This window comes from Phragmites australis, chromosome 9, assembly GCF_958298935.1.
Source record: "Phragmites australis chromosome 9, lpPhrAust1.1, whole genome shotgun sequence".
Taxonomy (NCBI): Eukaryota; Viridiplantae; Streptophyta; class Magnoliopsida; order Poales; family Poaceae; genus Phragmites; species Phragmites australis.
This window is the reverse complement of record NC_084929.1, coordinates 1,608,614-1,625,413: the sequence shown is the minus strand read 5'-3', so window position 1 is coordinate 1,625,413 and position 16,800 is coordinate 1,608,614. Positions and strand designations below refer to the sequence as shown.

At 44.3% G+C, this 16,800-nt stretch overlaps 3 protein-coding genes across 7 annotated transcripts; 2 read left to right on the top strand and 1 right to left on the bottom strand.

The window, feature by feature from the left end:
• The first annotated feature begins 2,344 nt into the window (after positions 1-2,344).
• LOC133928331 (large ribosomal subunit protein uL10c-like) lies at positions 2,345-3,533 on the top strand. Its single transcript, XM_062374612.1, has one exon. The coding sequence runs from the start codon at positions 2,360-2,362 to the stop codon at positions 3,167-3,169; it is 810 nt and encodes a 269-aa protein (XP_062230596.1). The 5' UTR covers positions 2,345-2,359; the 3' UTR covers positions 3,170-3,533.
• Positions 3,534-3,714: 181 nt separating this feature from the next.
• On the bottom strand, positions 3,715-7,185 carry LOC133928329 (transcription factor IIIA-like). Of its 4 annotated transcripts, none has more exons than XM_062374609.1 (7): positions 7,055-7,185; positions 6,769-6,952; positions 6,527-6,673; positions 5,113-5,392; positions 4,531-4,766; positions 4,285-4,428; positions 3,715-4,185 (listed from the first exon to the last, which is right to left on the bottom strand). In XM_062374609.1, the coding sequence occupies exons 2-7, from the start codon at positions 6,940-6,942 to the stop codon at positions 4,018-4,020; spliced, it is 1,149 nt and encodes a 382-aa protein (XP_062230593.1). In that variant the 5' UTR covers positions 6,943-6,952; positions 7,055-7,185; the 3' UTR covers positions 3,715-4,017. The 4 variants fall into 4 exon arrangements, with proteins under 4 accessions (XP_062230593.1, XP_062230590.1, XP_062230592.1 ...); XM_062374606.1 differs by having other exon boundaries at positions 6,769-6,967; positions 7,055-7,176; XM_062374608.1 differs by lacking the exons at positions 6,527-6,673; positions 6,769-6,952 and adding an exon at positions 6,146-6,290 and having other exon boundaries at positions 7,055-7,122.
• Positions 7,186-7,309: 124 nt separating this feature from the next.
• LOC133928330 (thylakoid membrane protein TERC, chloroplastic-like) lies at positions 7,310-15,505 on the top strand. Of its 2 annotated transcripts, none has more exons than XM_062374611.1 (14): positions 7,310-7,660; positions 7,891-8,003; positions 8,082-8,158; positions 8,597-8,684; positions 8,767-8,847; positions 8,932-8,988; positions 9,552-9,633; positions 11,963-12,012; positions 12,296-12,352; positions 12,441-12,519; positions 12,718-12,776; positions 13,090-13,147; positions 13,310-13,439; positions 15,040-15,505. In XM_062374611.1, exons 1-13 carry the CDS (start codon positions 7,423-7,425, stop codon positions 13,414-13,416), a joined length of 1,146 nt encoding a protein of 381 aa, XP_062230595.1. In that variant the 5' UTR covers positions 7,310-7,422; the 3' UTR covers positions 13,417-13,439; positions 15,040-15,505. The 2 variants fall into 2 exon arrangements, with proteins under 2 accessions (XP_062230595.1, XP_062230594.1); XM_062374610.1 differs by having other exon boundaries at positions 7,312-7,660; positions 13,310-13,446.
• The last annotated feature ends 1,295 nt before the right edge of the window (positions 15,506-16,800 follow it).

Below are 16,800 nucleotides of genomic sequence, written 5' to 3'. Positions count from 1 at the left end.
TAGGCATCCATCAACCTGCTCAACCAAGCTACACAATTCATATATAATAATACATGCAAATCAGAGTCAGATGCATGGCAGATATAATTAAGTCGAACCGGCTTGTGTATTATTTAATGTCTCGATTGGTGATCAGATGATGATTCTTTCTGCTGAGTATCAGCTAGCTGCCAGTTGTAGTATAGCTTAACTAGTACGATAATACTAGATAGCTTAACTAGTACGATAATACTAGATAGATTATGTGCTATAAGCTGTTCATTAGTAGAGAGATCTGATCAGTGATCATGGCTAGATTGTCAATGATGTAACTGTATGTGTACAGAGGTAAGTGACACTAGGTTAATTTTGATCAGAGATGAAATGGCCAAATCGGACGGTCCGTCTGAAATGACGATATATTATTAGAACCTGTCTGTGATCAGGGGCGTAGCTACAGTTATTCAAGTGTGTGATCAGCCGGTAGCCCAATTGCCCCAACAACCGACAACCCAGTCGACTACTTGAGGATTAGTAGTGCCCATTCATTTACATCGTATTGGGTTATTGCCTATTGGGCTTCTTCGACTGTTCGACAACACTTTGGTGAGTTTAAACATTAGTTCGGCTGTTTGAGTGTTTGTTAATCAAGGAATAGATTAGTTTTGCTGTTTGTTAATCAAGGAGTATCGAATAAATAGAATAGATTAGTTAGTGCTTTAGGATGTGTACAGATAAATGGATCCAACACCAGCTGCAGGCCCGTTAGTATATTAAGCCCAACCCAGATCGAACACGAAATGTTTTGGGCTTTTGAAAGGTCTGTACAATAAGGCCTCTTTTGGAACTCATGGCCCTAAAAAGGGGAAAAAGTCCACTTTACCCCCTTCCAATTTGAAAGACTACCCGCTATCGGGATACCAGAAATAGAACCTCCCTAATGTTTGGAAACCGGATGTGGGACACCGCATAGCTGAATCTAAGGTGGTTTTCGTTTCAAATGCCCAAATGGAATCCACATCGCAGAATGGATTTGAAACCCCCCAGAGCGGACCCCATCGGGTCGCTGATCTGGCATCAGCCCGCTATGCGGCCCAGCGATGATCTCCTCCCACCGTTACAAGATCGCGACGCAGCGCGCTGCCCGCCACTAAGCTACTTTGGTGATCGCCACTCGAACGCACCACTCACTCCCTAGCACCGTAACGCCCAAACAAACTCACCTCATGCTGGTACATGGCACCACCAAGAGTGTGGCAGGCGATAGCGACAGGAGAAAATGGGGTTGGAAACACACCCTCGTGTAGGAGAAGACCATGCAAAAAGTGCGCCCGCGCACGAATAAACCCCTTGAAACATGTGGCCATCGTCCTTGCCCTCGCCCAGGGGGCAGCATGACGCCCGAGATCATCCTTCGGCTCTCGACCGCCGTTGCCACGCCACTCTTTAGCCTCACAGACGCGCTCGGCACTCGCCTTGTGAGCCACCTCCTCACCACACGGCACCTGCTTGTTGTGCTGCTACCCGCGATGCTGCTGCCGCTCCACATCCTTCGCCACTTGGCCCTCCCGCCGACCTTTAAGCTCTCCTTCTTCCTTACCGCCATGACGCTCACCTCCCCACTCCTCACCTACACCTTTCCGGTCCTCCTCGATGCGCTCGCCGCTGCTCCTCAACGCGCTCCTCCCATTCGCACTCTCCTCCTCGTCCCCATCCACACTCCTCCATGCCCTCCTCTCGTCTCTCCTCTCCAATATGGATTCCATTCGGGCCAGCGTGGATTCGAAACAGGGATTTATGCACTATGTCAGACGAAAACTACCTTAGATTTAGCTCTGGGAGGTTTCACACCCGGTTTCCAAACATGAGGAGGTTCTATTTCTGGTATCCTGATTGCGGGTGGTCTTTCAAACTAGATCAATAGTTCAAGAGGGGTAAAGTGAACTTCTTTCTATAAAAACATAGGAATAGAAAAATACAAGAATATGATAGGAATATATATGCAAAACAGATGATTGAAAAACACATGATTTTTTTTTGAAAAAGTTGTTTGGATGAGGTATGTGGATGTGAATGATAAATCACGTTTGTTAATCTTAGTATATCGGTAATGGACCAACAGAGAGCCTTGGATTAGCAGTAACAATGCTCAATCTACCTTGATCCTACGTATCGAGAAGAGAAAAAAGAGCTTCGAGTGGATTCTTTAAACATGCACTTTTTCCGTGGTTTTCTTGTAAAAGTGGAAGGATAGGAAAATTTTCCCATGATTTTCCTTTCATCGATTCCTACGAATCAAATGGTGCTACAATACCCACCCCATAGGATTGTTGATTCCTACGTTTTTTCCCTTGGAATTCCTGTGAACCAAAGGGAGCCTATGCAGTATTCCAGCCCACCCAAGGAAACAGACCAAATTGCTAATAGGCTTTCGTCTCCAAAGCCCATCAGCGCAACTAACGGGCTTCAAATAATCCGGCCCGGCCCGCTAAATGGAGGCAGTACAAAGCCCGCGACCCATAACCGGTCCGAGCAGGAGGGGAAAAAAAAAGAAGACGCGCACGCTCGCATTCCAGAACCCTCGCCGCCGCCGCCGAGGCCGATGACATCCGTGCGCAGCTCCGCCGCGTCCCTGCTCCCGTCGATCCGCGGGGCGGCAGAGCTGGTGAGGCAGGAGGCGCTCCGTCGCGAGCTGGACGGGTGCCAGCTCCTGGCGGGCATCTGGTGCCACGGCCTGACGGTGGCGCAGCTGCGCAGCATCCGCGCGTCGCTCCCCCCGACGGCGCGGCTGCTGGTGACGAAGAACTCCGACATGGCGGCGGCGGTGGCGGGGACGCGGTGGGAGGCGCTCCGCCCCTGCGCGCGGGGCATGAACGCGTGGCTGTTCGTGCGGTCCGACGAGATCCCGCCGGCGCTCAAGCCGTACCGCGACTTTCAAAAGGAGTGGAAGCTGCAGCTCAACGACTTCACCGGCGCCGTCTACGAGGGCCGGCTCTACGGGCCCGACGACTTCGCGAAGCTCGAGGCCATGCCCACCAGGGCGCAGTCCTACCAGTACCTCCTCGGATGCCTCCAGATGCCCGCCGTCAACGTCCTCGCCGTGCTCCGCGCGCGACAGGAGGCCATGGCGCAGGCCGACAAGCCGCCCGCGGAGGCAGAGGCGGCAGCACCGGCGGCGGCGGAGAAGTGATCCCTCGAGGTTCTTTTGCGCTCGTCTCACTCACTCTGAGTTCTTGATCGATGTTGCAACTCAGCTGCGGCTTGGGTTAAAAGCTCCTTTTTTTTTCACATTTGTGCTGCTGCAATTTGTTCTCAGTTTGGGATACATGTAGTAGAAACACTCGTAAATCATAACGACGCTGTTCTGAGGTATTGTCATGCTCATGAGCTTGGTTTTGAGGTGAGTGATGCTGAATCGCCATTGGTGGTTCAGAGTGTAGTAGAAACACTCGCAAATCATAACGACGCTGTTCTGAGGTATTGCCATTGCAGGGTGATTTTGTTCTCAGGAAATTTGATTATATGCGATAAAGTATATTGTGAACTGTTTGCTATGGGTGTGTTTGCAAGATAGAATGACGTTGTTCTGGCTTGTGGCAAGGCCAAATGAGTTGCAGATTGCTTGTTCTTATTCCTACTACAAGCAAGAACATACTAGATCTGGAACCCTCGCAATCTGAAACAGCCGTCAATCCGGGAAAATTGATAATGTCATAAAGTTGATTGTCTAGCATATTATCAAAGGTTGATCAACTTAATCACATATAATCAAATTTCCTGTAGCCGTGAAGCATCCACTGTTGCATGTCAAGACACTAGATTAATGATCACGAGCATCCACTTTTGCATGCCAACATCTAACGACCACGGCATATTGGCTGCCTCTATATTGAAGATAGTGATCCCCACCATACATACATGTAATATTTTGCTTTCCGTCTCCTGTACATGCAAAAAGTAATCGCGGGAACTATAAAAATGTGCTTGAGGGTCCAAAGATATCTTGCATCTCTCCTCTCCCTCCCGGTTCAGGACGTATCAACCAGAGAGAAGCCATCTCAAATACCCAGTTGCATCATCTTGAGCAGGCGCATCATCAGGAGCGACTGCCACCCTTTTTCTCATCAAACTCTCAACAGATACGGGTTTCCTCTTCCGCCCTCCTGCTGGACGTCGTCGTTGCTCATCAGCCACAACAAAATCACCCTGCAAACAAATTGACGGGAAGGCGTAAACATCCCCGCCCAAGTAGCGCTTCTGACGGAAAAGCAAACTGTTTGTTATAAGGATGGTTATTTGTGTTACCTCAATGTACACATGAGCACTAGATTTCTCATGATTGTCCCTTACATGCTTGTACGAAAACTTCTTGCCACACCCAGAGAATTGGCACACAAAAGGTCGGCACTGCTCATGGATGGCCTTAACATGCTTGTCCAGATTGGATTTCTGCAGTTCAAGTGACCAAGAATGAAAAACAAAACAATTTTTCAATATATTGAGGAGAAGAATCCACAAAAGAAGCAAACATTGTAAGATTGCACATCACACCTTTGAAAATGAACATTTGCAATCCTCAAAGTGGCATTTAACCCTTTCAGTAACACAGGAACCTTCATGCATTCGATGATGGCGCTTGAAATTCTTCTTTAGCTGTTTAGTGCCACAGACATCACACTGAACATGATGATGACATGATTGATTATGTGCCTTGAGGTATTCCACGTTTGTAAAAGTTTTCATGCAGCCTGGTTCGCAGCAGATAACTTCTGAGTAGACCAGCTTGACTGCGCCACAAGTACCGAAACTTTATCACAATACAGAATTCAGCAGCAACTTTGAAGTGCCCATGGAAAAATAAGCAATATCATACAGAGCATGCAGAATAGAAGAAAAACACACATTGAGGCTGAAGAGATAAAAAAATCCTAATAGATAGAAGAAAATTTTGCTAGAGATTACAATGAATTCATATCGGTAAAGTTGGCTCAGAGGATGACATAGATCAGAACTTCCTACTTCCTAGTAACATAAATAAACTCTAAAAAATTGATTGGGCTTACACTGTTGCTAAGTGCGCTACTTAAATACAGTACCAGAAATATGGGAATGGTGGAAAAGTGAGTTTCTCACCATGTGATTCCTCGTGCTTCTTTAACTTGGAAGCATATTTGAATGTCTTCCCACAGTTAACCTCCGGACAAGTGAATTCTTTCTTGCTTTCACAAGGAGAACCATCTTTATGAATTTCCTGAACATGTCTCTGCATATTACCTTTGATACTGAACTTACGGTTGCATCCTTCAATAGGGCACGCAAATAGTTCTCCTTGATGAGTAAGTAAATGTCTGTTCAAATGGTCCTTCCTGCTATATCTGAAAGGGCAACCATCTACATGGCAGGCAAAGGGCCTCTGCAATATTTTTTAAAAGATATACATCAAAATAGTTGTATCCAAAGCAAAGTTTACTAGAAATAATGTAATTGCACCGCAAACAGTACCACAGCAGGGCATGCTATGACGCGATCCTTCAGTAGCTTGAAAATATTTAGCGAGTACAAATATAAAGCACACGTAAATAACAACAGCAGGCACAAAAGGGAAGTCTTGGAATGAGCAGGTTGAAATGAACAAGCAAACCTGAAGAAGCGTGTTTATGAGGCACTCTTGATGGAGCTTCTCAGGACAGTCTCCCCATCCTGATACTAGTCCATTCAAGGCCTCATCGCATTTTGGAGTTCTTTGGGATCCAATGCTCCACGCATTCAAATCTCAGTAAGTAATCTGTAAAAATCAGCAAATCAAGCCATTGCACGCAATCCCACCAAAAACAGAGCCAAATGGCATCTACTGTTTATCCGCATAACTCACCATCAAATGAGAGTTACTTTGCTTCTTGCATGGAATATATCTTTCCACTAAAGAACATCATGAGCTGATCATTTCAATAAATGCATTACTAAAGTCCAGCATATATATATGCTCAACAGCACAAGGAATTGTGTTTCTCGGTGCACCGCTAAAACTATTTGGTTTACTGTTTATTTGATACTTAGACATCAAGTGGTGATAGTACAAAACAGATATGCAAGCATCCTTTAACATATCACATGTGATGGCAACAGAAGGAACAAACAGCAAGCAGTTCGCAACAGATGAGAAAACCTGAAGAAGGGCGTGAACGAGGCATTCTTGAAGGAGCTTCTCAGGTGGGTCTCCCCATCCTGGTACTAGTCCATTCAAAAGCCTTCTTGCATTTTGGAGTTCATTGGGATCCAATGCTTCACACATCCATATCTGAAGAAATAGACTGCAAAAACCAACATAATTTAGGGATTGAAGTACAGGCCAACGAGACAGAGTCAAATGGAAACTATTAATCATCCACATAATCAGGGCTCTAGCCACCACCCCTAAAGAACATGTAGCTCGTATTTTGTCTTTTCGATTTTCGTGCACAAAATATTCATCGGACAAGCAAACAGTTGAACATTACAAGCTGGTAATTCACTGAGCGTATACTAAAATTCAACTTAAGGCAGATACCTCAAGTGAATGACTCTGCATATGTTGCTTCAGATGGGCCGGCTTCTTAAACCTCATGCCACACTCTTTGCAACCATGACTAACATCTTTGTGCGCCACACCGCATCCGCCACCTTCATGGTAATCCTCCAAACCATCCACTTCATCCTACAGCACACAAGCATTATCCCAAGAACAACGAGCAGGCACATGACACATCTGAAGTCTAAACCAAGCGATGGTGCCATGAGCAGCAGCACTACCTCATGGTGCTCGAGGACATGGACGCGGATCAAACTCTTCTTGGACCTAACAACGTCGCAAAAGTCGCACTTGTACCGCCTTATATCCCTCAACGGCACCGCCGCAGCCGTGCTCGCCCCGGCACCGCTGCCAGTCTCTTCCCCTTCCCCCGGCCCGGGTTCCCCGCCGCCCATCTCGCTCACCCTTAAAAATCACAAGCTAGCATAACCACAACGAAATAAACGAAAAATCAGCGGAAATTTCCGAAATTGGCGTCTCGCGCGGCATCAATCGGTGGAAACTCACCTCGAATCGACCGGGAAATCGGCAGGATCGGCGTCGAGAGGTAGCCGCGGCGCAAGGAAGAAACCCTCGACCCGAGAAGCGGAGAAGGCTAGGTGCCAACTAGTAATAGAGGCTTCTCGGCTTCGGGTTCGTTAACGGGTTACGGATCTCGGATCCAATCGTAGAAGGCTAGGGGCCAGCCAGTAGTAGTCTAGTAGAGGCTTCTCCGGTTCGGGTTCGTTAACGGGTTACAGATCTCGGATGCAGGCGTGCGCTCCGTTTCGCCCGCTCCCTAACCACCCGCTGTGGGCTGTGGCTGAGTTGAGCTCGAGGCCGTACGCTTCCCCGCTCCACCCGTCGTTCCTCCCCGACCGACCTCGTCGCCGGCGATGGCTTCCGCCGTGGCCGCTTCAACCGCCACGCGATTCCTCCCGCAGCTCTCGGCCCCGTGGCTGCGTCGTGCGCGCGTGGCGCTTTCGCCATCGCCGCCGCTGCCGTGGCGGCCTCTCGCGGCCATCGTCACCACCTCATCGCGCCGCCCTGCAGAAGGGGAAGGCGGGCGGCGAGGGAGGAAGCGGAGTCGCGCCAGGGGGACCGACCAGGAGGACCGCCTAGACCTCAGCTCCGGTGAGCCAGGGGCGCTTAGTTTGGTTGGAACATTAGAAACGCTTGATAACTCGTGAACATTTAAAGTTTTGATGAACTCAGATTCTTCAAAATGCGAATGTCTCATGTATCTGCAATGAGTTGCACACAATTTGTAATGAGCTATTTCTGATGTTACAGTGACCAGCGTTAGCTATTTGTAGTTTTTTTCATGAGCTTCCTCAGATGGGTAACCATGGCTATGTATGCAGAAATGGAGACAACAAACTCCACCCCGCACGGTCAAACCAACAAGGGAACAAAGCCTGTTCCGGAGTCCAGCGTGACTGGCAAAGGTTCGGCCATTAGAAGAGTTACACTGGTGGTGAGTTTCTATCTATGATTTTTCTGATACAGCTCAGAGTTAGTTCTGTACATGGAGTTAAGAAATTCGGCTGTGCAGGTTCTCGCAGCAGTGCTTTTTGGAGTTAGCATCGCCTTGAGGGATGGAGCTGAAAAGGCATCGGAGTATTTTGCTGGGTGTGTGTTATGCATGTATCTTGATATACTGTTTTGGAAAACTGTTATAAGTTTGACTCCTTCTGCATTAGGATTTTCCGGATCATATATGATTAAGAGCCCATTTGAGATTTTAGAAGCACGCAACACTGCATATTGGCTTTAGCTTCAGGTCATTTTTGAACGGATTCTCCGTTGTTTTGTGCAAGTTAGTTTGCTTACTTGCATTGTTTGAATATATTTAATTTCTTCCTTAGAAGGGCCTAACTTCTGATTTTATCATACATCTTACTAGTTCCATAATCCAAAAATACTTTCTTGTAAACACTATTAGTTTGTATGTTTGAAGATGCATCATTTCATCCTTACCTCATATTTTCATTTAATATGATTAATCGTGACAACTTCATTCCTTAAATTCAAGATATAACAATGCAACCTTGTGCTGTTGTGTAACAGATATTTATTGGAGCAGAGTTTATCAGTGGACAATCTCTTTGTTTTTGTACTGGTTTTCAAGTATTTCAAAGTGCCAAAGGAATACCAGGTATAGCTCAATAGCTATTGTGACAGTTAAAGTTCAGTTCTACTTTGTGCCTTTTCTCATCATTTTTTATATCTGAAACAAGAATCGAGTACTTTCTTATGGTATTGCTGGAGCAGTGATCTTTCGTGCTGTGATGATCATCCTAGGAGTAGCAAGCATTCAGGTTGATTGTTATCTCATGCCACCATTGGTTATGCTTTTCATTTATCCTATTTTATTAACTGGTATCATTTGTTCATTTGTATAGAGATTTGAGGCGGTGAACTTACTGTTGGCTTTGATCTTGTTATTCACTTCTTACAAGGTAAAACTGTTTCCTTTCATGATGAAAGATGGGCCATGCTTTACTTTCATTCCCATTTTAGTAAGCTTAGTTATTTTGCCATGTTTAGGATTAGCATAGTAGTAGCTAGTGTGCATTATTAACTTCATTCATGAGATTGGTAAGTTCATATTTCATTACTTATTATTCCACTTAAGAGGAACCTACTTGTTCATTTCCTGTTAAATAGCAAAGTTGTGTCATTTGACAATTTTTTCAACCAATGTGGATCATCATACTATATTGTCATAAACTCTCCGTATATTCCTTCCATCAGTCAGTAGCTAATGTTATAATGACATGCTTCTTTTTTTTTTGGGGGGGGGGGGGGGGGGAGGGTTATTTTGTTCCAGCTATATTGTTACAGACTTACAGTTCAACCTTGTGCTTACATAGTCAAGTTTTCAATCATCATTTTTTGCCACTTATTTGGATTTTGGAAAGGCTCTTCGAGATTGTCATACAATTCATCTCTAAGTTACTTCAAGAGATTTAGTAAGCTATGCTTATGGGTGCTAATACTCGCTGTCTTAACATTATGACAGCTATTTGCTGAAGAAGAAGATGAATCCGATCTATCCGATAACTTCATTGTGAAAGCATGCCAAAAGTTCATTCCTGTCACTGGTAATTGACTTTATTCAATGATTTTTAGTTTTCCTTACCTTCCTGCTATTTAGGATATTTGTGTGCTCCACTGTGCACTCCAGATTATAGCCATTAGAGTAAATTTCATAAAACCCCAGGTTTTGTGGTTCAAGTTTCACAATACGCAGGTTCTTTGGCATGTGTCACTTAACCCCGGGTTTTTTTGGTACACTTGTTTCATAAAACCCCATCCCTATCAAATTGATTGAAATATGACATGTGGATCCCAACTACAGACCTATGTGGTGGCTAGTCCTTTCCATGTAAGTTGCTGGCGTGGCCAAAACTGATTGATGATTCAGATTGGTCCCAGGGGCAGTGCAGGAGCCATCGTCCCCAACTGTCTCCCTTGCCATGGCCCCTCTCGTCGTCCATTGTCCCCGTCCTGAGGTAGCTGCTGCCTGCTAGAGTCCGGCACCACGGATGTGCTGATGTAGCATGCAAAGGTGGGGGGAGGAGCGACAGTGAGGGTGCTAGTGAATATCAGCCTTGATGGGGACGATGCACGTGTGAGGCTCATGGTAGACAGCACATTGGTGCGCTCTTCGTTGGGCGTGGGCACGCCGTCATGAGCCTTGGCACCGTCGGTCGAGGTCAACAAGTGTGCCAATAGCGCGGACTTATGGCCATCCCGGCTCTAGCCAAGATCCTCATGTGAGATGATGTGCGGGTGCTTTGCTGGTTTGGCCGGCCACAACCTACGAGCTTTGGAAGCTGCCTGCTGCCCAAGAACCGTTTCTACAGTGTGGTGGTCACGCTCGCCGTTGCCGACCTGGCAGCCACTGTCTTCGCCCGTGCCGCAATGCTCCATTGAGGATTGCAACACTCCCAAGCACTTGAAGCGAATAAAGCTGCTAGCTTTATTCGCTTCAAGTGCTTGGGAGCTTTTCAGCTATGTGAGGCTCAAATGAATGACAATAATTGCAAGTATCAAGATTGCAAAGAATGCAAAATAATTGTCTCATACAATTTAAGGAGGCTTACAATCCTCCCTCAACCAACAAAATCAAGAGGGGTCTTCTCTGCTGGAGAGAGAGGTGACGGCATGTGCGAACAGAGGGGTAAGCGAGGGAGGCAATGGCAGGGGAAAACAAGAGAGGCAATGATGGGGGCTTGCAATGTCTAGCGTTAGGCTCAACCCTAGGGTAGGGCAGTAGGGGCGACTGCCCTAGCCCCCCGAAATCCAGGGCCCCAAGCCCATATACGCATACTACAAGTGATAGCTTGTATTTGGGCCATCTGCCAGCCTAGTAAGCCCAACTTCGTAATTTCAGAATCTCAAACCATTAGTGTACATCATTAACTTGGATTATAAGGGCCTAGGCTACATTAACTCGCGTTCCTTCCTCTTATTTCACCGGTAACCATGAAGTGTCGCATCGGAGCTTAGCTCTTCTTCTCACGGAACAATGCAGCCGCCACTCCTCTCGTTTCTCATGGTCTCCCAAGGTAGCTCTTTGCCCGCCTCAAAAACAAAAAGGGGTCGCTCTTTGCTGCCACGACAAAGAGCCAACATGTCTCTAATTCCACTAATTTGCAACAAATTTGTTTGAAAACTCCGCATACAAGCATTTTGTGCACGGTATGTTTTTCTTGATTTTTCCTTCTTTGCTTCACTGTTAAATACCATTGCAAAGTAACATCGGAACTAGAAATTAGACCTCAGCACCTTTATTGTAACTTTAAATTTGATTTCTTTTGGCTAAAGATCTCGATTAGGATTAACTAGTTGACAGAGGGTTCAATGGAAGGGGATTAGGGCATTTTACGTGTTCACAATGATTTGTAAGATTTTCTTTTAGTTGATTCAACTCTACAATATTTTTTTTTTATTTTCTAAAGGTGATATGTTTAAAGAATTATATGTAATTTTCCTGTGCTTGTGATGCACAGAACATTAACTTTGTGGTAAAAATAAAATGGAATATAGGGCCTCAACTTATATCTTGCCCAGGTTCTCCGAAAGGTCAGGACCGGCCTTGTCTAGTGTGTACTGTTTGGCCATGTCATTAGCTCGTGAAAAAGGACTAAAGCGTCACTTATTTCATTTTTTTAGTTCGGGTGGGGTTTTATGAAACAAGTGTACCGTAAAACCCGGGATTAAGTGACACATGCCTAAGAACCTGAGGTTTTGTGAAACTTGGACCGCAAAACCAGGGGTTTTGTGAAATTTACTCTAGCCATAATGACTAGATCCTCTCTGAAATTCTTGAATCACATATGTTAGAACTGAACCGCTTATTTTTAGGAGTTAGTATTCACTCGTTTGCTTGTGTGGTTGAACTCATTCCTCTGTTTCTGTTGTCAGATTATTATGACGATGATCGGTTTTTCACAAATCAAGATGGTTTATGGAAAGTAAGTGTTATCCAGTTTAAGCTGGGTCATTTATGAGAGCTGATATAGCATGAGCTTGTTAGTAGACAGGATTACTTATTACTGGTATACACTAAACTTGTATATGTCCTAGAATATGAAAAATTTATCCATTCATGTGTTACTATTTTTGCATTCATGTTTAAGCTTCTGTTAACAACAATACCGACACATAGATAAGTGGACCATTTGAAGAAATTATTCTATCTTCATAAATTATATCTGTTCCTGAAGATGTGGTACTTGTTTTAATTAATATCTGCAGGCCACACCATTGCTCTTGACTTTGGCCGTGATTGAGCTGAGTGATATTGCTTTTGCTGTAGGTTCCTTTCCAAGCTATTTCTTGTACAGTGTTTCTTTTTCTATTTTATGACCCAAGTGTAGGGACTAACATTTCTGATCAACAGATTGACTCAATACCAGCAGTTTTTGGTGTCACGAGGGATCCGCTTATAATACTATCATCAAATATTTTTGCTATTTCTGGTAACTGTTCTATATTTTTGTTTTTTCTTTTCATAGCGTCAAAATATTAGCATTTACAAATTTAAAAATTTTACAAGAAATATCTATGCCATAGTGACGGATTCGCTGTCAGTTTGGTCTGAATCTTGTGTATGGCACAATTTTGTGCGCTTCTAAAACACAGTCGAGAGTTAACTTGATGGAACTATTATCCTGTAGGTTTGAGGTCACTATACGTGCTCATTTCTGAAAGCATGGCTGAGTTGGAGTATCTACAGGTAAATATCAACTTGCTCTTTCAAGGTTTCATGGGTTATTTACCTTTTTATTGAAACTTAGATAGTAGCTATGCATTATTTGTGTTCGTTTTTGTAGTTATCTTTCTTTAAAACAAACAAATCATTCCGTTATCACGTACTGTGGAAAATTAGGTCCATATTAGTAGTAATTGGTGGTATTGGATTATTGTTGCCAACTTTTGAACCTCCTGCACATCTATGTGCAATTGTGAATGATCAATGGTGAACATATCGATATATTGCTCTATTATCTACCCGAACTACTTACTGCTATTGCCAATTTTCTCTGCAGCCTGCTATTGGTATCGTTTTGGGCTTCATAGGGACAAAGATGATCTCTGATTTTTTTGGTGAGCAATTAGAAACATTATCTAACTCTTATTTTCTTACATTCATATTCATTGCATTCACCATATGTTTTGATGTCAACATTAGCAGCATACACAGTGACATTGCTAGTTTTTTAGTGCTTCTTTTCATCTCATTTAATCATGGGTTTCCACTTCTGGCAGGCTATCATCTACCAACAGAGGCTTCCCTTGCAATTGTTACTACCTGTCTTAGTGGAGGTGTCATATTAAGTCTTAGAAAAGCATCAAAAGAGGAGAAGGACAAGTAGACAGCTTGCTTAGGAGCGAGCAGGTAATAGGTATGGATCATCTTGCTGCATTCTTTCGCAGATAGTCAAACAAACAAATGAAAATAAACACTTAGAAGCCAGGTAAACACACATGTTTTCACTAAAATTATTTTCTTTTATGTTAGAGCTAACCTGACAGAACATGGTGTAATCCATATATGTGTCCATTTAAAATAGCTTAACTATCCTTCTTTCTGTTCAACATTAGTGGTATATTTGGAGCGAAAAAAATGTGTAACTGCAAGTGCCAAAACTACATTTCTTAGAAAAGTTTTCAAGAAATTACACAAAGATTGGCAAGGCTATCACTAAACTACACTTTTTAGGTGCTCCCGTTCAATTTAATAGCATCTGACTATCCAGTCGCACATGTACGACACAATTGCAGTGACTCCACAGGATTTGCTACATTGATCTAGTCAGTTGCCATTGCAAACAGGAGTACCTATAGAGTGTAGTTTTGTGATAGCCTCACCAAAATTTGTCTAGTTCTTTGAAAACTTTTGTAGAAAGTTTAGTTTTGAGATGGTTTTGTGCTCATAACTTAACAAAAAGAAGAAAACATCTCGATCCCCTGAAAAAAAAACATCTCAAAATGGATTCAACTTGATATGTAGTGTTAGGGTTGTGTACAATCAGTGCGTGACTTAGCATGTCGTTGCTCCTTAGTATTTTGAACCATCTACATATCATCATGCTGAACCCTCCATCACGTCAGACAGAAGGACTGGATTTGCTTACACCCATCATAAGCATTTTGGTCTTAGTATTGCAAATTCCACTAAATTCCAGATCATCCTTTAAAGCCTCTCTGATTGCAGTAAGCTAGAATCGTGCCAACAACAACAACAAAGCCTTTGTTCCAAGCAAGTTGGGGTAGGCTAGAGATGAAACTCACAAGATCCAACTAAAAAGATGATGATAAAACAATAATAAAGGTACTAGTAATAAGATGACGATAAAAGAATCGTGCCAACCTTGTTTGAATTTGATGAGGACTTTACTTAGATAAATTATCATTATTCAGAGATCTACTGGTTTTAATTTTGCTGTATTTTCTTGCCAGTTTCTTCCAGATCATCAGATTGATCCTTTTCAGTTTTTCCCCTTTGAGACATTCAGATTTGTCCTTTGTTCTCATGGCATCCAAATCCAGTAGTAAATTCTCAAATGCTGTATCATTCATGCCATTAATCGTGAGAAAGAAAGAACATAAGAAATCATCTGAGATTTTCTTTTTTGTTGGACCTTGCACATCCAACAAAAATACTTTATCTGACTATGGACAAAGAAACATGTTACTCTTACTTTGTTACATACTCCCTCCCTTATGTTTTGAAAAGTCAAACTTGGTAATTTTTTACCAACATTTAGTCAAATTATGTGTATGTTTAGTATACAAAAGTTATATCAGTAGATTCGTATGTCACGGATGTTTTAATACGATATTGATTCTGTAACAACTGATAATATATTGCAAGAGAAATTAATGATCAATAATACTTTTAGAGACTTTTTTCAAATCCTAATATGCCCTATAAAAAGAAAGGGATGGAGTATTATGGCACTTACATCCAAACTGTTATATTTCTCTTGGTGCAGTATGGGTATGGCTCATTCACTGTTCATGATAGGAGGTAGAACACTGGTACTGTGCGCATGGTAGCCTCCATTGTTTACCTGATTTGAGAGCAACTGAGCAGACGCCGTCTCAGCTGACGGATGTGACCTTAGTATAAAATCACAGATTGATGGTCAAAGCAATGGCATAGGCTCCTGATCCAAATTTGGAGGTTCCATGAGCTTGGTTCTCAACCAAAAAGGTTTTGGGGCCAGGTTACGATTAGTGGCCAATCTTTTTTTTTATGGGGATGAGTGGCCAATCGAAGACCGCAGGACGCACACAACTGGGAATCCTCTACTCGAAATGTCTTTTGCTTGCTAAACGAGCTCATATTGTATATTCTGAACATGATGGGCTATGAGCCGTGGTTTTACAGTGTATGTAAAATAACAATGCTATGCTCCTGTTCTATAAATTATTATAGTGTATGTAGTTTAATATGTATCATTTCATTTTTTTTAGTAAATGATTCTGACCTGAGATGGCAGATCTCTTATTGTCGGAGGATGAACTCCTCAAGCGAAGATCCGGAGGGACCCCTTTGAGATTTGGTCGGGGATAATTCTGAATCTACCTCGTACGTGAATTAATGAGAGTAAATGAGATGCAGGCGGGATGGATGATCGGATGCTAGCGAAGTAAATGCACGATGGATTTTAGACAGGTTCGGGCCGCACAAAGCGTAATACCCTACTCCTGTTTGTATGCTATAAATACTCTGGGAATGTCTTTATCTGGATCTCTTGTGTTACAAAGATTTCTGTCGAAGTCTAGAGCTTCGTGAGTTCTGTCTGTCGTTCGTTGAACCTCTTGAACTTGTCTCTGTCTTCTCCAACCTTCAAAGCTTCCGTCCTTCTCGTCGGGGTGCACCCCCTCATTTTATACCGTCGAGGAGGCTTGACGTGCCCAGAAAGGAGGGCATGGGTCCCAAGGCGCCACAAATGGAAAGCAACTATCATGGACTGCAACCTGATGTTATGGGGGGTTGAAAATACGCCCCCGTCTGGTCCTATCGTCATCATGTCGCTTTTTAGCGGGTGTAGCAGGGGGACCACCGGGCAGCCACCGAGCAACCCCGCGTGCCCGCCCGGTCAGAGCAGGTCTGACACAGCAGGGCGGCAGACGATATGCCTCGAGCCTCGCGACGATATCCCAAGGCGCGTCGGATGACGCGCAATGGGACCCGCCACATTAAATGTCCCCACGCCTCACTGCCAGACAGTGGCAGGGACTGACAGCAGGCGTGGGGGGAGTGGTTGGAAGTGACATGCCACGCTCCCTCTTAAATGCAGCATCGGGCCTTTTACCAATTGACACATCACCGCTGAGCTCTTGTGGGGTCCACCGGCGAGGGACTTCTCAGGTCCTCGGGGACTACTGTTCATAGCCCCGAGCGCCCTCTCTCGGATATGTCTTTTCTCAGTCCTCAGGGAACTCAGGTACTCGGGGACCACTATTCATGGCCCTGAGCGCCCTCTCTCGAAACTGCATTCTCGGGTTTTCGGGGAACTCGGGTACTCGGAGACCACTGTTCATGGCCCTGAGCGCCCTCTCCCGGAACTTGACCTTCTCGGATCCTCGGGGAACTCGGGTACTCAGGGACCATTGTTCATAACCGCGAACGCCTTCTTCCGGAACTATGTCTGCTCGGGTCCTCGAGGAACTCAGGTACTCAGGGACCACTGTTCATGGCCCCGAGCGCCCTTTCCCGGAACTTGATTTTCTCAAACCTCGGGAAG